The sequence below is a fragment of the Mustela erminea genome, chromosome 9 (genome assembly GCF_009829155.1).
Source record: "Mustela erminea isolate mMusErm1 chromosome 9, mMusErm1.Pri, whole genome shotgun sequence".
In the NCBI taxonomy this organism is placed as follows: domain Eukaryota; kingdom Metazoa; phylum Chordata; class Mammalia; order Carnivora; family Mustelidae; genus Mustela; species Mustela erminea.
Window position 1 is genome coordinate 18,175,673 of NC_045622.1, and position 20,157 is coordinate 18,195,829.

At 51.0% G+C, this 20,157-nt stretch overlaps 1 protein-coding gene and 1 long non-coding RNA gene across 4 annotated transcripts in view; one reads left to right on the forward strand and one right to left on the reverse strand.

The window, feature by feature from the left end:
• UBASH3B (ubiquitin associated and SH3 domain containing B) overlaps positions 1-20,157 on the forward strand; it is a 135,803-nt gene that overhangs the window by 95,975 nt on the left and 19,671 nt on the right. For 2 of the 3 annotated variants that reach the window (XM_032359130.1, XM_032359129.1), the window contains exons 2-6: positions 7,418-7,471; positions 8,200-8,386; positions 9,809-10,007; positions 12,972-13,141; positions 17,382-17,590. In XM_032359130.1, the coding sequence (XP_032215021.1) occupies positions 7,418-7,471; positions 8,200-8,386; positions 9,809-10,007; positions 12,972-13,141; positions 17,382-17,590 (819 nt within the window). Of the gene's footprint in view, positions 1-7,417; positions 7,476-8,199; positions 8,387-9,808; positions 10,008-12,971; positions 13,142-17,381; positions 17,591-20,157 lie in introns of all 3 variants that reach the window. The other variant, XM_032359131.1, reaches the window with a different exon arrangement.
• LOC116599336 lies at positions 14,021-15,722 on the reverse strand. The gene is made up of 3 exons (XR_004289318.1): positions 15,660-15,722; positions 14,772-15,049; positions 14,021-14,334 (listed from the first exon to the last, which is right to left on the reverse strand). It is a non-coding gene; the product is annotated as an uncharacterized LOC116599336 (long non-coding RNA).

Genomic DNA, 20,157 nt, shown 5'->3' on the forward strand with positions numbered 1-20,157 from the left:
GAAAGAGCACCTGAAAACTGGTGCCCATGCCTCCGCTCCTTCAGCGGCCCACTAGGGCCACAGCATCGGACCAGTCCTTGATTTTATTTCTGCCAAGAAGGTGGCTACAAGGCCACCTCTGCTGTTCCTGGGCTTGTGTGGCTCTTAGCTGTTCCTCAAATGTTCCCCAATATTCGTTTGATTTCTGACCTTCACTGAAAGGTGGTACTAAAACTATATGGATCTTATCAGCCACTGGTAGCTGAGAGGGTAACAATGGCAGAAAGCAAAGTCTCCATTAATGGGCAGTGATGGGTGTGAGGAGCTGTATGTGCCTTCAGGGGTTCAAGGTGGTTGGTCTGTAAGCATCTCCTCTCCTTGACCTGGACTCATGTCTGCTATGTATTCCATGTCCATCCCATCCTCACATCGTATTGCCTTGCACATGGGCGATACTCCACCCCTCAAACAACCCACTCCAACAGGAGAGAAAGAGAAAGCAGGCTGGTCTCAGTTGGAGGTGGAACCAAACCTCCACCAGAGAAGAAAGTTAGAATCCAAGAGGAATGGGTATTCAGCAAACGCCCGAGAAGCAAATCATTTCTGATACACAGAGAAAAGATAATAGGGGGAACTTCTCCCTTTTAGGTCAGCAGGGATGTTTTTGGATTTTGTTTTGTAGTCAGAAAAGCTTTCTTCATGCCTGGATTAGCTTCTTCAGAGAATAGGTTTGATTTTACTCACTCTTATTTGAAGGATAAGAGGGAAGGTCTCTGCTGACTGAGCTGAGGTAAAAGCGCAGGCAGACAGATGCGAATATTCTCAACATCTCCAGCTCCCTCTTCTGCCAAAGAACCCTATTCCAACCTGGAGGGCACCCAGGAGGTGGGAGCAGATCTCCACGATCATACCTAACAGAAGGGATAGAGGCCCCATCACCCTGGGCTTCCAGAGAAGAGGAAGCTCACTGGGAGGCAGTTGGCAGAAATGCTTCTTCTTAGAGCTGTAGGCTCAGAGCTGGGTAGTATACTTCTTTCACTGATTCAGAACTTGGCCATAACCTCCGGAACCAGCCCCTGGATTGGGACAATCAAAGAGATGACCGGACAGCTGACCTATAGGTGTGAACTTCCCAGGACCAGGAGGCTTCTTAGCAATACCAGCTTCATCGTCTTTTTCCCCGAGGATTTAAGTCTGCGAAGTGCCTGGTGCACAGAAGGCCTCCAGTCGTTACTGACTTACCGTTTTTCTCCCCCTGGAGAAGCAGATGTGGAGTCCCCTGCTTGCCTCTGTTCTTAGGATCGCTGTCAGCTTCAGCATCCCATTAAGCCCCCTCACATCCTCCTATGAAAACAGTCTGCGCTGTGCAGGCAATTCTCCATAGAACACAGTCAAACCCTCTGATATTTCTACCTAAAACCACATTACAAAACAATGTCTATTCTCAATTTCACCCTAAAAGAATCCTTCAACTTCACTTAGTGAAACCACTGGCCTCTTGATATGGCTGGACTCTCCAGCCAAGAAAAATAGAAAGTGGGTTCTACCTAAGTTTTGCGCACTCCCCAGTCTGGTGTAGATCATGAAACTAATTCTGAGGAAAGGGAATGAGGTGCCTGACTAATTAGGTCATTTTTTAATTGAATTCGAAGTATTAGATGTGGAAAATTTAACAACCGGTATCCTGGAGGTTGAGAGCATTTTTTTTTAAGTCCTGTGGTGAACATTCAATGTGTCTAATATTTGCAATTGTCTTGGCTATGTGGAGGAAGGATCTCATTGTCAGTGCATGGGGAGTTTCATCCACTTGGAGGATTACATACCGGACCTTTTGTCTTCTCTTTTCTGACACAACTAAGTTTTGGGTCACAGAGAACCAAAGCACAGGGCAAACAGAATGTGGAGGGCAGTGGTATGTGTTGGTCAGCAATCCAAGGCCAAGGGCAAACAACTTCAAGTCACTGGAATGTTCTACTTAACTGAATCAAGGTCTTATTGCTTTAAGGGAATGTATTTCCTTATATGTTTCCTTATATATTTGTTGTTGCTTATTGTTTTTCATTGCTTATTTTTTGTTCCTTATTGCCTTTTGATTCAAGTGTCAGGTATTTGAATTTTGTCAAGGGTAAGAAAATAGGGGAGGGACTCTCTTCTGAAAGCACATAGAGATGAGCTACCCTGGAGAACCTGGGGGTCTGGGCCAAGCTGTCTCCCTGACCTGGGAAGCCTTGAGTCTTCACTGATCTCAGACCTGAATGATTTGGGAGGTAAAGGTACTCCTTAGACAGGAAATAGAAACTCAGTGAGTAGCCTGAGAGACATGTGTGACTTACAAACAGAAGGAGACAAGGAATCCTAGTTAAGCTAACAGAAGCAGCTTTAGGGACCTGGTTTTCACAACTAGACCCAGCATCTGGCAATGGTATTTGGTCTAGCTATCAGCATAGAACAATAACGGAAATTGTTGATGCTCACCCCAGCCCGGGCTTGTCTGTACTGCATTTTCACTCATGCGCACAGACATTCAAGCTACCGTCCCTCACCAGCCTCCAAGCTCTGCTCAGTCAGCCGTCCACACACTTTCCCAACGTTCCCATTATCATTCCAGTTCAACCTCTCAGTGGCCCCCATCTGACCTTTTGCCAAGGAAGACTTTCCAAACAGCCTCTGGTGTGCACTTTCATCTCCCTTCGGGCCACGCATCACAGGCAAATCTGATCAGGCCTCACCACCTTCGCTGCCCTTCCCTGTGGCTCCCAACATGTACTGTGATTGGGTCCAGCCTCTTTCAAATGGCACAGTCGCTTGTGAGTGTCCCCTGCCTACCTTTCCAGCTTCTCGAACCTTCTTCCGGGCCTCCCATTTTTGCTCCAGTGTCATCAAACTAATTTCTCTGTGTTTCCTGTCTTCATGGCTTAGCTCCTGCCATGCACTCTACTTCCAGTCCCTGCCCCCTTCTTTTTGCTAGCCAGCTCTTACAAAACTTTAAGATCCGAACCAACACCATTTCTTCTAGGACAGATTCCCAAACTTTGTCAGTTCACAACACCTTCAGCATCTCAGTCATTTTTACATTGAGCATGTAGGCCAACATAAATACCTAACAGTTCTGTTTCTTTAGCAGTTACATCCAAACAACAGAACAAGTATTTACCCCCTAACAACCCAAGAGCCATGAGAAAAATACACAAAAGGGAAAGAAAAATATTTTACTTCCCTCTTAAATGACCGCAACCACTTATTAATGGGATGTGTGTGTCTGTTGGGCACTGCACAGATGTCCAAGCCTTAGAATCAGGTTAGACAATGCTACTCTTCTCTCCTGTTCCACATTGGTTTTCCCTGGGTACTTTTTATCATAGCAGTTAGCAAAATTCCAGCTTCACAAAGAGAGGACATCTAGAGGCATTCAGCACGATCTAATAGTGAAACTAACTCCCTCCAGCTAGTAGCTTATGGGATGTCCAACACGTGATAAGGATTGCTATGTTTCCCTCAAACAGTTAGAATGTCCCGTTGCTCCTCTTGCAGTTTGCTGCGAGGTCCCAACCTAGGGTAACTCAGTGTCCAGTTTAAGAACTTAAGCCCCAGAAACCCCTATTTCATCTTCTTTGTATGCCCAGTGCTAATACAGTGTCTGACATACAGCTAGTGCTTGGCGGAGAGGAACTGAACTGCCCAGGGGGCCAGAGGGCACAGTGGAACCCCAGAGAACCGGCGTGGTTGCAGAGGAAACCAGGCTGGGTGACTATTAAACAGGACATCCCAGTTCAGGCTCAAAACCCGTGAATCTGGGAGGGAGCAGGAATCTTGCTGGACTCAGACATGGGGCCGAACACAAGCACGGGACCCAGAGGCGATGGTTCCCAAAAGAACTCCCACCAGCCAAACTTTATTGAGTGTAGCTTTCTGAACTAAACTCTTGGTTGTGTTTTTGGTTCTCATTTGGTTTGCTGGTAAGAGCTCCTGGGGAGGAAGCAGAGGAGGGAAGAAACAAACCACTTTGTCTTAGGCAAACCAGAAAGGGATTTTTCCTTTCCAGCCCCCTTTAAGGCTCGAGGGCATCTCTGTGATGCTGGTGATGGGGCAGAGCCGGGGCCTTGGGGCCAGACCACCCTAGAATCTAAAATTCAGCAGAGCTAAGAGCAAACAGTGGGAAGGATCCCAGCCAGAGCGAAGCAAGGCCCCGGGTGGGTGCTGCTGGTTCCCCCCACGGGTGGGTGCTGCTGGTTCCTCCCATCTGGGCCACTATCCTCCCAGCCACTTGCCTGGAGTTTCCCATGAGCCACTGCTTTGATCTCACTGGTGCTTCGTCCCCACCATTAGCAAGACATCCGATTTTGCATTATGTTTTCCCCCTGCTTCCTGCTAAGAATGAACCCTAGGCATAATTAGGAAGGTCAGGACCGGGGTCAGAGAGATCAAACGCACGTTCCCCAGTAACAGCTGCAGCAGGTCACTGGTCCCCATGACTCTAACCACGAAGGTCCCATCTGAATAATCAGCGGCTGCAATCCAATGGCTGGACCCCTCGCCTTCGGGTTTAAAGGGATGCTCTGCCTTTCTTGGTCAAGGTCTCCGACTCTCTGCCAACTTCTGAGTCACTCTGAGGGTAGCAGCTGCTCAGGCTCAGCCTGGTGTTTGGGGCGCACCCCACACACCCCACTGTTCTTGGCACTGGTCCCATCGATGGGCCGTGGAGGTGGGAGCTCTATGGCAACAGTCTCTCTCCAGCGGGGGGGGAGGGGGGATGGTGGCGGGGAGATGCGTTCTGCCACTGCCCATGTGCAGTCTGTTCTGTGGGCAGCGTTCTGGGAACAAACTCAGCCCAAGTCGTCCTCAGCCTGGCAGTGCGTGAAGGAGCGGAGCCCTGCCTGTGGTTTGTGACCCTGGGGAAGTGGTGACTTGACTCCTACCACCATCCTGCCTAAAGAAGCACGTACCTCTTTGTTCCAGATCAGGAATGCCTTCCCAGAAACATTCTTCTCCCTCCCAAAAGGAAACACACACACACACACACACACACACACACACACATACACTTTCACAGCACCTTCCTGTGCGAAAGTTCTTTCTGGTATCTGACTTGAGACCTTTGTGCTATAGCCAAAGCTGACTTGACTTTGGCTGACCCTCACTGAAGAAGGTACATCGCAGACGAGAACCTTCCACAAAATCGATGTTTTCTCAGACTTGTCTTCTTCAAAAAGAAGAATTTGGGTTTTCTTAATCTTTCCTCGGAGCCTTATCACCCAAACCTTTCATTATCTTCCTCAATTATATCTTTGAACCCTCTCCAGAACCTGTCTTTGGAGTTACGGGGACCATAACTTAATTAGATCTTTCATTTCCAGAGGACACTCCTAGTGCTTAAAGAAAAATGAATTAAATTTCAGTCAAATATATTTCACTGGGGGAAGGGCCTGGGGGAAAAAAAAAATTGGATCCTTTATATAAATAGCACATTGTATCACAAATGAGTTTTTCTTTTCCTACTTTTTGAAACAATGGGTCTTTTTTGGGGTGTCAGTGTAATTCCTGGGAGACTCTAACCTAAAAGACCATGATTTGCATTCTTTGTGCGTATGTGGCTTCTGGATCCGAAAGGGCGTAAGATGTGTGCCTCTTGTCTACTAAGTGGTAAAGGAAACAGGGCTGGTAATGTGGCAGCAATTAAGCATCTTATCCAGGTGTGGAATGAGTGTTGGCGGGGGGGACGGCGGGGGGCGGTCCCTGTGTGTCCAGCCTTTTTGGTACCAGCTTTTGTCCCAAAGAGGTTCTGAGGGTTCTGTCTCGCTTCTCCATAACATCAGCTTGCTTCTGTAACGCGGTTCTCCCTGCTCTGTAATGCTGTGTAGATTGCTTAATCCGGATCATTTGGTGTTTGGGCTCTGACTTTCATGGGGGAAGGTTATTTATCTGATCTTTGGGCGGTGGAGCAGAGTCCCAGAGCCATGGCAGCGGCCGGGCTGCTCTGAGCATGTTACTTCCTTCCCCAGAGCTCTCTCCTTGTGTACAGTAAAGAAGCCGGGCTCACAGATGATCCAAGGTTCTTGCCGGTCGGCCCCCTGGGGTTCCTGGCACCAGCCTTCTAGTTGCTCCATAGAGAGAGCCCAGGAGATGGACTGGGGCGGGGGGGTTGGGTAGGGGGACTGGGTGCGGCAGCCAGTTGAAAAAAAATGTGCTTGGAGTGTGTCACCTAAAACTAGAATTCCCTCTGCCCTCCCCCCTCACCTCCCTCAGGAAGCTGAATCTGTAGGGCACAAGGGACAGAGATGGTCATTTATTGGTCACCTCCATGGCCTCGGGCAAGAGGTTGAGGCTCCTTATGGACACCCCTCACTATGGAGTAGATGTACTGTCTGCCCCCACTGCAAACCCCCCCACACTCCTGCCTGGGGGAGTCTACACTCTTCAGATCCCACTCAAAATGCCACTTCCTCAGGGAAGCCTTCCCTGACCCCTCAACCCAAGCTCGATGTCCCTGTCCTACGTCCTTAGGGCTCCCTGGGCTTTCCCTTCATTGCACTCAGCGCCCATGTAATTCGTTACCTGCACCACGATGCTCTCCTGCCAGCGCGACCAAAAACTCCAGGAGGGCCGTGACCACTTCAGTCTTGTTTTTCACGGTATGCCGAGAGCCCGGCATGGCACGGTTCAGTAGGCATTCCGTGAGCACACACACGCATGGAGCAGAACCAGTGGGTGAGTAGCAAAGCTGGCTACAAACCCAGAACTCTCTGGCTCTCGGATACCTCCAAGTTCAGACGCTGTCCTCAGAGGCATGTGCTCAAGGTCCTCACTGCCATCGCTCTCCTGGGACGCCATCACCCTCCTGGGATGCCGCCTCCCCGGGAACAGGGCTTTGACTCAGTTCTCCAGCAGGGGGCAGTGGTGGTGGCCTGGTCCCCAGAGAGGTCTAAGAGCCCTGGGAGATGGTGATGGTGGTGGTTGGCGGTGGGTGGGAGGAGTCGCTGAATGGAACCAAAGTTAATGTCCTTGCGGGCCTTTAGCGCCACTTTCTAATGTGCTTTGCCAAGGGCTTCAAGCAAAAAATCCCGCTCAGCAGGGGATCTGGGTCAGTAGGAGTGGGTGAACAGGAAAGAGGACAGACCGAGACATGACAACCTTTAGGGAAACAAAAATAAAATTCTAATGTGGAAACTGCTCAAAATAGATCGCACGGCTGTCAGGCTGCATGCAAATCCAGTGCTAATTACATGGAAATTAAGTACATGTCCTCATTTCCATATGCCTTGCTATGACCCTGGGTTGGGGGGGGGCTGGAGGGGCCGGGGGCAGGATCCTGCCGCAGGTGTCTTCCCCACCCCGCCGAGGAGGCTGGGGTGTTGCCTACTTCACACTCTTGCCACGATAGTGAGAAAAGCTGATAGGAAGCTAAAAATACTAACAATAGAAATTTGATTTTTTCTTCCAGACAAAAAGCCTTGGCATCCACAGGAGGAAGAAGTGTTCAGGCAGCATGTGACTGGTTGGTATGAAATAAATAAATAGAGAAAATAGCATATAATTAGCTCTGAGTGTATGTGGAAGAGCGGGGATGTGCAGCCTTTCTCTAATGGACCATTGGGGGAGGGGAGCAGCGGAATGAGCCAAAAGACCATGTGACAAGCCCATTTCTCAAGCCAGTTGCCTCCTCAGCCCCAGCCCCAGGATGTGCTTTTCCTTACAGCTGTTTAAAGAAATTCAAAGCATAGCCAAGACGGGGCCCTTATCACAATATCTGCCATTATTAGTCACTTAAAGATACACTTTAGGGTAGGGGGATGCTAGGTAGATAAATTAAAAGAAAAAAAGTCTTGCTTGCATTGTAGGACATCACTACCCAGGGCAGCCCCCACAGCCTGTGCTCCTGACGCTTCCCATATGTTTGGAGGCGTGTGGGTTTAATGGGGGCCGAACTGAAGGGTCAGACGGGGTTGGAACAGCCCTAGTGGGCTGGGAAGGAATTCGGAGCATATCTGGAGTGACTGTAGGATTTTTGAGGGAGTTGTGGGATGTGGATGTAGTAAGACATTGGAGAGTTGGTCATGCAGTATGAGCTTTGAGGGATGGGTTTTTAAAGCACAGAAAATACCCCCTTGGCAGAGCCTGGGCTATAGAGCATGCGTGTGGATCTGTCTCTGGGTCCTCCTTCCCCTCCATTGTTCTCAAGTGGGGCCTGCTTGGCTCCCTTCTCTCTCTCTCTCTCTCTGGCAGGCTGTTCTCTCATGTCGGCGACCCCTTCCTGGATGACCCCCTGCCCCGGGAGTACGTCCTCTACCTCCGACCCACCGGCCCCTTAGCACAGAAGCTCTCTGACTTCTGGCAACAGTCGAAGCAGATCTGCGGGAAGAACAAGGCCCACAACATCTTCCCACACATCACCCTCTGCCAGTTCTTCATGGTGAGTCACAGACCACTCCCCCCAACCCCCCACCATGGGGAGCCCGGCTGCCTTACTCCCGCCAGCGCCTTGCAACCTGGGACCGGAGTCAGGAGCCTCCCAGGCAGCTGGCGGGGAGAGTCACGGGCTCCTAGGCTTGGATGGCCCTGCTCGGAATGAGTAAGGTCCATGGCTCCTTTCGCTCGCTCCCCTTTCTAAGACCTGCTGAGGCCCAGGAGCACCGCAGGTCGGTTGAGCCACCGTGATGACTGCTGGAGTCCAGGGACTCCAGGGGCAAGCCTGACCCACTGAGTCAGGACTCGGACAGGCAGCCACAGCCGTGAAATGAAGGCAGTGTCCACTCTTGTCCACTGTACGAGTAGATATGAGATGGGAATGACAGATGTACTCTACAGACAGCGGAGGTGACCTTAGCCTCATGGACAGACACTGTCCACGGGTCTGTCTCACCAGATCTTTACAGACACAGCAAAGATACCTGTGACCTTAGTCACAATCCCAGGGTCCTGGGATAGAGCACTGGGCTCCCTGCTCAGCGGAGAGCTGCTTCTCTCTCTCCCTCTGCCTGCCACTCTGCCGGCTTGTGCTCTCTCTCTATCGCTCTGTCAAATACATAAATAAAATCTTTTTTTAAAAAAAAATGATACCTGTGACCTGCCATGGTCACATAATCCATCATCCCAGCTATCATAGGCCTTACTTAATGACTAAATTAAAGCCCCCGCACCATAATAAATATAAATACATTTCATCTACTTTGGTTTGCTGTGGAGAAGGAGCAGAACTGGTTTATCCGGGTATGTTGAAGAGGAGGCAGGACAGGAGCGTATTAAGACAACATTTTCCAAAACATTATTTTGAGGTATTTTTTTTCCCCCAGCTTTTCTCTGACTCTTTAAGGTAAAAAATGTGTTCCTAACACCTTCTTTCTTACCGTTCACTTTGAAAATTAAAATAATTACCACTTCCTCTTAGTCATCCCAGGATCCTTCTCAAAAGCATTCAGAGTTTTAGAGATACTCTTTTTTTTTCCCCCACCCAGTGCTCCAAAGAGGGGAGGAGGATGACGTCACAGCTCTCTGAGCCTCATTCTTCCCAACTATCATGGGACTGACAGTCCAGTCAATTTCCAGTCGTCTAGGAGGGAGAGAAATGTCACAGATGATGGGAGGCCGTGGAAGGCACACCCTTTACGCCGGGATGCTGTGCTCTCCAGGCGCGTTCCCTCCTTCTCCCCTTCTGCTGGATGATCTTACTGGCAAATTACACAATGGACCCAGTCTTCTGTCCCCCACCCCCCGCCCCGCTGTACCTCTGAGCCCAGCCAGGATGCCTCCAGCTCCAGGTGGAGGAGACCATGAGCCCCGGAGCTGTCGACATCTGTCTCCCCTCTGAACGGAGTGTCTTGTCTTCCCCTGCCAGTGTGAGGACAGCAAGGTGGACGCCCTGGGGGAAGCCCTGCAGACCACGGTCAGTCGCTGGAAGTGCAAGTTCTCAGCCCCGCTGCCCCTGGAGCTCTATACCTCCTCCAACTTCATCGGCCTCTTCGTGAAGGAAGACAGCGCAGAGGTCCTCAAGAAGTTTGCCGCTGACTTTGCCGCAGAGGCTGCGTCCAAAACCGGTGAGCTAACAGCCCTGGGTCCTGGGAACCAAAACACTGGGCAGGAAAGGGGGAGGGAGGTATGGAGGAGCAGACTGGGGCTGGGAGCCTCAAGGTCCCGCAGGAACGCCGTCCTTTCCTGCAGCAGCCTTTGCCTCTTTGCCCCCTTTTTAAAAAACCAGCTACTGTTCTGCTAAGCCTCCTGAGAGAATGTCCAGGGCCTGCCCCGACACCGAAATTAAAAGCACACAATTGGCTGTGACACAGTGAACTGGAAATGCAACGTTTGTAGCTACACCGTCTTTCCCATTCAGAGTTATGGAACATTCCCGCACAACCTCCCCCTCGGACAGGCATTTGCCTGGGTCTCCCGGCTCACTCTGTGAGGACCCAGGGCTGTGCTTGGGTGGTGGGATCGCACAGTGAGCTGAGGGGAACCACTTAGTATCAAATAATGAATCCACTGAGCCAATGTCCACAACTCGTAGAAACCCATGAGATGGGTCCCTAAAGCCTCAGCAGCCTGCCCCAAAATGTCACTCCTTCCAGATGTTTCTTCCTCTTCCCATGGCAGCTCTCAGTTCCAGCCAGCTGAGCTCTCCCGTCGGAGGAAGTAGCATAGAGAGGGACTTGGGACGCGCACTGACAGAGGCAGGAGGCACGGAAAGGGGACAAATGGGAGAAGCTGCCGAAGCTGTCCTGTCTGCCTACAGACGAGCCCACTTAGGTCGAAGAGAGCCTTGCTGCAGTGGGACAAACTGTCGGGTGGAGGAAGGGAGGCGCTGGCAGGGGTGCTTCCCTGTTGGCCCCCTGGAGGGAGATCACGGGGATTTATTGGGGACCACTCTGTGTTTATCAGTGGAGCTTGCCACAGTGGAGGTGGGGGCAGGCAGTGTGAACGCAGGCAGGAAGGGAGGAAGGGCCAGGGTGTGTGCAGAGGACTGTGTGGAGCCCGAGCTGCGTGTGGGAGGTACAGCTGAATCTGAGCATTGAATCCAACGCTGGAGGAGGCCCAGAGCTGGCCAGGGACCACCCCTGCCCCCCCCCCGACCCCAGAGGTACCTCTCCTACTTGGCGAACCGGACCTCCTTAGAGGCCCTCCCCAGGTGCGCCTACTTCCCAGGGCCCAGACTCTGTCTTCTTATGTCCCTGGAGCCCGCCATCTCCTAGCTTAATATTTCAGTGAAATAACATAATAGAGAGGCAAATTGTTTCCTGTTCCTATCCCTCTAATTCAGGGAAATGGCTCTTTTTCATCCCACAGTAGCTATTAACAAAACCACGAAAACTCCCACAAGACCCAAAACTGGTGTTGAGCCACAAAACCCAAATCCTTCACAAATGTGTAAAGCAGGTATGGGCCAGGTCTGCGGCCAAGATTCTGAAGGCACATGAGCCAAAGATAGGAGGCCCTCGCTCCCTTTCTTTGTAGGGCGTGGGAGGGCCGGCTCTTCTCCCAGAGCTGCGGCCACTCTCTAGAAGAGCCTGACCTTCTGGGTTTCCTGCCCCTGTGCGGCCCCCTGGTGGTGACTTGGAGAACTGCGTGGCCCTGCCCTGTGCAGCTGCTCCCACTCCTTACCTCTGTTTTGTGCAGAGCCGGCCATCCCATCTTGGCCCTAGAACGGAAGCCTCAGTATTCTAGAGTGTTTTGGGCAGGCCCAGATTCCTTTAGCAAGTAGATTTAGTTCCTTCATCCTGGGTGGTTTAAGGAGTTCTGTGCATGTGTATTCAATCATCTACAAATACTAAAAGCCTGTGTCGTGCTGAGCATGGGGCATACGTTGTGAGCGGGACCCAGAAAGCCCTTGTCTCATGGGACTTGAAACCCAAGAAATCCGCCGTAGCATAACAGAGATCCAACCGGTACTTCTTTCTCCGTGAGACATGAACAAGCCCCTTAATTTCTCAAATTCCCTACGTCCCCTCTGGTTGAATCTTCTGCGGTGTTCTAGCTTAGACAGTAGACGGATCTACCCCACGCAGAGGTGTACGAAGGAGAAATAAAATCCACTGCCTTAGGTAGGTAGGTTGGTTTCTTTTATTACCCATGGGGTCTTAGAATAACAGTCTGGAGGGACGCCTGGGTGGCTCAGTTGGTTAGAGGACTGCCTTCGGCTCAGGTCATGATCCGGAGTCTTGGGATAGAGTCCTGCATCGGGCTCCCAGCTCCGCAGGGAGTCTGCTTCTTCCTCTAACCACCTCCTCGCTCATGCTCTCTCTCACTGTCTCTCTCTCAAATAAATAAATAAAATCTTTAAAAAAAACAAAAACAAAAACAAAAACAAAAAAACAGTCTGGATACTTCAAGCCAGTGGTTTTCAGTCGGGAAGATTTCATCCTCCAGGGGCCGTGTGGCAATGTCTGGAGTCCTTTTTGCTTGCCACAATGCAGGGGGTGCTACCAGAAGCTAGTGGGTAGGGGCCAGGGATGTGCCTAAAGACCCCCCTCCCCAGTGCACACGACAGCCCCCACAGCAAAGAATTAATTCTGCCCAAATGCTGCTGGGGAGTGCTGTTTGAGACTTCGAAAATATTCCGTCTTCTTCCTCTGGTTCTGGTTCCTCCATCGGAGCTGCCCAGAAGCTAAGAGACTTGATTTCCACATGAGGGTGATACAGCTCCGGCCCCCAGGAAGGACGAAATCTCCGTTTCTGCATCAGTCAGCTCATTCTTCTATGTCTCGGAATGGTGGGCTGTCATAACCAGCGCAATAGGAGGAAAAGCCGACCCCCTCGGTGACCTCAGCTGACGCACGGTTCCTGCAGAGGAGCCGAATGGGTGGCTCTTCGCCTCTCAGATTTTAGGTTGATTCGGGGCCTTTTCCACGCTCCGCTCCCCTCATCCTGCCGCCGTGAAGGAGGGAAACGGGTTTCACGTGGCTGAGGGACTCCCTCCTCTGTCCCTTGGGAGGCAGAACTGACCAGGGCAGGGCTCTGCCATGGCTGTGATGACCACATCCTAATACTGGTTTCCTTCCTTTTTCCAGAAGTCCATGTGGAACCTCATAAGAAGCAGCTGCACGTCACCCTGGCTTACCACTTCCAAGCGAGCCACTTACCCACCCTGGAGAAGCTAGCCCAGAACATCGATGTCAAACTAGGCTGCGACTGGGTGGCCACCATATTCTCGCGAGATATCCGGTTTGCGAACCATGAGGTAATGTCTCCCCGTGGCTCCTGACCCTACCAGAGAAGCCGGGGTGCTGTGGGAACCGGGAGCGCTCATAGCCCACTGCTGCAGGGAGATGGGTACCAAAGGAAAGTAGTGCAGTGAGCACCAGACCAGGAGTGGGTTGGCCCCCAGTTTTCTCTGGGCTCTGCCCGACTCCCTTGGAAGCTTGGAGCCTGCACCCCTCCTCCCTGGGTCCCAAGTGAGTCATCTGCATACTGTCCCCATTGTTCTCTCTGCCCTGCCAAACTTCCTGGACCAAAACAGAAATGAAATTGGAGGATAGAAAAGTATACTGGCAACATTTTAATCCTATAAATTCATGGTGTTCATGAAAGACCTCATCCAAATCTTAGGTAAGGAGAATACAGAAATACTAAAAAAACAAAAAAAAAAGACAAAAAACTGCAAACACATGATTAACAGATATTTGTTGAGGATCGATGGCATATAAGTTACCATGGAACATACTAGAATTTTAAAACATGGTCCTGTCCTCAAGGAGTTTGAGTCCAGTGCGGGGGGAAACAACAGACACGTGACATAAAAACAGAGGCCGCATGTTGAGATAGTCTGTGTGTGTCCTCTGGGAGGCAGAGGGGGACCACTGACCCAGCACATGTGGAAAGGTTGGCATAACCCTACCATCCTTCTTTTGAGGGAATGAATATTGATTTCCAAGTCAAGCTTGTGCCACTGAAGAGTAATATTGCCCTTTATCTTCCTGAAGGAGAACCAGAGGTCCAAAGAGAGTAACTCTCTGATCCAAGGCTAACGAGCACTTTAGGACCAGAGCTGAAGCCAGAGCCCAGCGATCCCAAATAATAAAGACAAGCAACCCATCTTAAAAACCAAAAAATCATAGTTTGATGAAAAATTTGTCATCCAATTTAACTACATTTATGAAACCGTATTTAATTTGTTTCCCAATTTTTCAACAGCAAAAGGACTGGTACTTTTGTCAGTTTATGTAGCTTTTTTTAACCTGCTAGACTTTTTTTTAAAGTATGAAAAACAGTTGGGCTCTCGGTCTAGCCCAGCTGATCTCATCACTGTTTTGGAAAGTGAGAAGAGCCGACCCGCGAACCAAAGGTGAGGGCCTGTGTCGGGGACATGTAGCTTTGTCCGACGCTGCTGACAGGAATGTCGTGTCCTCCTTCCAAGTCAGTTGGTGGAAGTTTCTGGAAAAATACAACAAGGAGACTGGGCTTGATCTTACTTAAGAATTCTGACAACTCCTGGAATTGCTTAGGATGAGCCCTAAATATAATGAGGGAGGTGTGGCTGACGGGGCTCCTCACAAGGACGAAGGACAAAGAAGTCAAGGGTTGCATGCAGATGGGCCGGGAGAAGTCACCTTTCTAGGAGAAAGGCGGCGGCAATGGAATTTTACAAGGAATATCTTCTAATCAACACTGCCCTCCAGTTAACTCGAAGGGTAATTGCTTTTCTGCCTGACCCACATTCTGCTCCATTGGCACTGAGGGAAAGAGGCAGCAAGCGCCCACGTGAAGTGTTTTCTAAAAATAACTTGGCCTCTTTTATCTCTTATTTGTAAAAGCTCATTTATTACTGTTCCTGCTGATACAGCTCGCTCTCGGAGGTCATTTGGCTTTACCTGAGCCCCCCTGCTTCGAAACACCTTTTCTCGCCTGCCGCCTTCTGCCCCCGGGGAGGCAGGTTTGACGGATGGTGCCGGGGAGGCAACAGATGTCCAGAGGGGGAGAGTGGTTGGGACAAGGACACTCAGCAAGCCAGGCACAGGAAAATGTCCACGGCTCATCGCTCTGCTGGCTCCCACTTTGATTCGGACTCGCAGATGCCTACTTGTACGTCTTGTAGTCTTCCGTGTTAGTGACCGTGTGGGGCCACGCCGGGTCTCCAGGCCAAGCCAGTCTGAGGAAGGACAGCGTTACACACACAGCACATGTGGCTCCGGAGCCTGGCTCCACCCCTTCAGCGGTCATCAGGGTCCCACCGTCTCTTCTAGAACACTCCCATCCTTGGTCGTCTCGTGCGTACAATGGCAATAGTATTTTTCTAGACGGCTGCTGTCGCATGGACTCCTGACCAAGATAATAATGGAAAAGTCCCGACAGCGCAGAATTTCTGTGGCTACAATGGGCACAAGGAGCTTTGAACGCGGTGAGGTTAGGTTCCTACAATCACATAGGGCTGCCCCTTACGAGGGGAGAAAAAAACATCCTTGAGATACACTCAACAATTCTCACAGGTTAGCGCTAAGCATAAAAAAGTAAGTAGATAATGCAGTGCACCACTAGGCAAGCGTTCTGCTAGCTCTCGAACGTAGGCCGACGTTTTGCATGTGCTTTTGGTGAGTGGAATGGGCTGCGCTGGCTGTAATTTTAGATTTGCTGCAACGTCTTATTTTATTGTATATTCAATAAGTCAAAGCTCCCCATGGTCTAACGACCCTCTGCTTAGGACACACTGTCTCCTCTGTACCTTTGCTGTGCCTCAGTTTCCCTGGAGATAGTATACTCACCCCATACCAAGTGAGAGGAGGAATGAGTTCTCGTCTGAAGTCTCTTTCCTGAGTCTCTCAAAGGAAAGACACTTCTCAGCTAAAGGCATAATTAGTCAAAACTATGCTATGCTCGAGTTTCTAAGAGACATGAGTTTCGACTTGCTCCCCCATGGTCTGGTGCCTTTCTCCACCCTGTTCCAGGAAAAGGAGTGTTCCTTTTGGTGCCTCATCACATACCTAGCTTAGAGAGTTGCTCTGTTTTGTTTTGCTTTTTAAGCTGTTGTCACAGCCCTGCAGAAAACCTCCCTGGCTAGTTTGGAACGGCAGTTCGTGCACGAACGTGGCGGAGGACAGGGGAAGGAGTAGGAGACAAACGGGGGCAAAGATCTGGAGCCGTAAGACACTGGAGAGAGGGAAAGGAACAGGTGTGCTGAGCGAAAGGAAAAAAAATCACAGTCCAGTGGTACAATTGAGTCCTGTGTGTTTTCACACAGTCACGTCTTTTTGCCAATGCCTTTCCTTAGAGAATTCCAGAAGGAAGTTCTTTATAGCGTGTTCTGATGGGCTTCCCTGACAGACGCCAGCGTGCTGGTGAGCTCCCAGGCACCCAGTCTGGGAGTCTGGCTAGAAGCAAAATCAAGTGTCATGGTTCAAGAGACATAATTATGCGCCTTCTGGGTACGGGCTCTGTCCTATAAAGAGTTTTCTTAGATCGTCTCAAGAACGTTTACAGGGCAGGCATTACTTTACAGATGAGGAAAGGGAGGCCAGACAATGTTAAAAACTTGGAGGCGGAACCAGAATAGTTAGCCCTACCACTCGTGACTTCAAGACTGCAGGAAAGGCTGTTAAAGCGTCTCCGTTTTGGGGTCCCAGGTGACATCAACAGCATAGGAAATATTGTCCTAACTACTGAGGGCCCTTGCTCTTAATGAAAGAAGTAGAAAAACTTTTTCCAAAAGTATCTTCATGCCGATGCCATTTATATATACCAGGAAAGGAGGCAAAAAATCAAATAAGTCAGCCAAGCAGCATGGCCTGTGGTTGGCTCTGAAGGCTCTTTCTGAGCCCAGAGAAGAAACACGCGGTCTCCATCTGTTCCCTGGTGAAAGCTGGTTACCCGGACGTACACATCGATGGCTGTGAAAGATATTTTTCTTTCAAGGTCGTTGTGAGAAATGCAGGTTTAGGGAAAGCTCCTTGAAGACAGAGACTGTCTTGTGTCAGCCCCAGAGTTACCTATAAAGGGAAATGCATCGGTCCCAAAGCCTTCCTCCAAGGAGAGTGTCTCCACCCAGACCATCTGTAACCCCCATATGGAAGACCGACTTTCCACGAGTGAGGTTTCAAGTGTCTGCGACGGTGCCTCCCCCTGCAGATGGAGAAGGGGAAACTAGGTCCAACCCCGTTGGTCTAGCAGCTTAACAGAGCTTGAAGATCAGTGCCTAAAAACTGTATCTGAGTCCCGACAGGAAGAAAGACATGCCAGAGGGGAAGTCTGGAGCCATCCAGTAGCTCCAGGCACACATCCGCAATACCCCAGGGGAAAAAAAACAAAAAAACAAAAAACACGTTTTCTGATCTGAGTCCAAATCTGCTCCGAGCCGGCAGACCCCAGGGGCTCCCGTAAATGTCAGCATCTGGATGTCTGCGCCATTAAAGCAGGACGCACAGACGTGCCCCAGGCCACGCTCTTTGGGTCACAGGGGGGCCTCCCTTCTCCCTTTCTGCCTCTTTCAGACATTACAGGTGATCTACCCCTACACCCCACAAAACGATGATGAGCTCGAGCTGACCCCTGGGGACTTCATCTTCATGTCTCCGATGGAGCAGACCAGCACCAGTGAGGGCTGGATCTACGGCACGTCCCTAACCACCGGCTGCTCCGGACTCTTGCCCGAGAACTACATTACCAAGGCGGACGAGTGCAGCACCTGGATATTTCACGGGTGAGCAGACTCGCGTTCTTCGCCCGCCGCAGCCTGGGAGGAGGGGGCAGGGCAACAGACCTGAGCCTGGACCCATGGGGCTGCAGTGACAGGAGAGGAGTTCGCCAGGGCAGAAAGCTCTTAGTTCAGGGCATTCGGGAGGGGCTGACGCGGGGCAGGGGATCATGACGGATGGCTCTGCTGTCCTGCTCTCTGCCGGCCCCACTTGAGGAAGAGGTCTCAGTTCTTGATCAGAGACGGCATGCAGGCAGCTAGGAGGACCGTCTCTTGGTGGGGAAGTGTGGGTCATGCCAGCGCTGAGACTTCGTGGTCTTTGGGCTTCTGTATTTTTGGTCCTGGGTCGTCGCTCTAGAGTGATCTGACTCCCCAGAACAGTGGGGCAAGTTCCCATCACGCCAGCCAGGACAGGAGTGATAAGGTTTGCAAGGATCAGGAGACCTACCTGCCCCTCGCTTGTTGGGCGACCCTGAGCAAGACCCCAGCCTTGGGCACATGAATGCCCAGGTGAGAGAGACCGTCTCAGGAAATGGGCAGTGCCGGAACCTTGAAAAGACTCATGGTGGCCCTTAGTCTTCTTTAGAGGGATAACTGTCCATTGCCCCTCCCTTCTGTCTTGCCCCCAAACCAAACTGGTCCCATGTTCTGAGCAGCCTGTGTCAGGTGGCCAGCTGTGTCTGGACAGATAAGAGGGACGAGAGGCACCTTCCCTTTCTCAATCGGAGCGGCTCGAAGCCAGCCCTTCCCCAGCATACGGGGGCATCTCGCCAGGGCGCGCACGCTGGCTCGTCTCTCCTCCCTCCTGCCACGTGCCAAAGTGGCTGCGAGCTGGGAGCGGGGAGCGCCAGCTGCGTGGGGCGTCGAAAGCTGTCATTACCGCCGTAAAAGAGAAGCAAAGAGGGGCCGTTCCAGGGAGCGTTTTGCTTGGAGGGAGAAAAGGCAAGTAGACTCTCTACCCTAGTTAGCAGCAGGCAGGCAAACCACACACCCAGCGGTGGGAAACTTCTTCTTCTTCCGGAATGATCCCCTGCCCCGCCATTCCTTCCTCTCCCCTCTAGCCCACCCTCCACCCCCACCCCTGCCCAGGAGCGTTCTGTGGCACAACTGGGAGGTCAGAGCTGCCTCACGGTCCCCAAACATTTTGGTTTTTCAGAAATCTAAGTTGGATTTCCAAAGTCACCGCGTCATGCCTGTAAAAACAAGTGAAGCATAACGCACGTGGGTACAGGGAGGTCTCAGAGGGTTTGTCTGAGGATACACGGCACCCGGACCACTTTTTTTTAAAAAGTCAGGCCATACGTGGGCGAAAAGCCTGTGTGAGAAGCCCTGCTGACCCATTTCAGATTGGTGTTTCCAGATCCGCTCCCGTCCAAATTAGAGCTCGGGCCAAAACATGGGGACACTGGTCCAGGGACCATGGGGACACTGGTCCAGGGACCAGCGGGAGGTTTGCTTGTCCTCTCCTTTTATTTGGAGAGATCAGTAGCAAGGAGAGCGCCCTGGGAACCATGTCTGGGGTGAAACTCTCCGCAGCCCCAGCCAAGGCTGCTCAGAGTGGGAAGTACAAGTGTTAGGACACCATCGTCAAGAATTTGAGTGTTTGTTCCTGTAGTCTTGGGTTCAGTTCGTAACAGTCCCACTCAAAAGCTGTGTGACCTTGGCCAAGTTACATGACCTCTCTGAGCCCCTTTTGTTAATCTAGAAGATGGAGATGAGAATTGCCTTTACCTCACAGGGGTGTTAAGACTCCAAGAAAGGACTGAACTTGACGTTGATCAGTACCACATATACAATAGCACTGAACCTAAGAAGCCGTCAGCTTTATGGGGTTTTTTCTTTTCTTTTCTTTCCAACTTGTTTTCCGGTCGTCTCCAACATGCTCGTCAAGTCAAATGTCTCTTCCACAGAGGTGATCCTGTAGAAGCACTGCACTTTCCTGTTTAACCCCAGAAACAGAAATGACCTAAGGAGGCTCCTATAAGACAGATCTTCTCTCTTTCTCTTTCCCCCTAACCGAAGTCAGCCTCGAGGGGATAAAGCCCCCGGAAGTGCTCCAAAATAGCTGCCTTGATGGGAAGTCGCAGAGGGGATCCAAGCAACAAGTAGGGACTTGGGGTCAGTTACCCTTCATAGCCCTTTCTTTCGGCCCTGTCATTCTTCTCATTTCTACGTCCCTTCTAAGAAAATCTCTCCCACCACCCTTCTCTTGGGGCATCTTGCCTGGTTCTAAGTGTCTCGAGATGCTTTGTAGTTGGTGAAGCCCCATCATGTCCCTTGCATTGCGGGTGAGGGGCCAGCTGGTCCTTCCGGGCTTTACCCACAGGACTGATGTGGCCTAGGGATGTGCCAGCATCCCCCCCACCCCCAGTACTTGAGAAGATGTCCTGGGTATCAGGCTTCAGCTTCCTCCCTCCGCTGCTCTCAGCATAAAGCCTCTGACTGTTGTCTTCTGGAACTGACAGCACCAGACTGTCTCAGAGCGAGTCAGGTCCTTTGATTACAATGACAGTTGAGAATAGAAGGAGGTTGGCTTTCTCCTTGCCAACGGAGCTGAAGGAGAGACAGAGAGA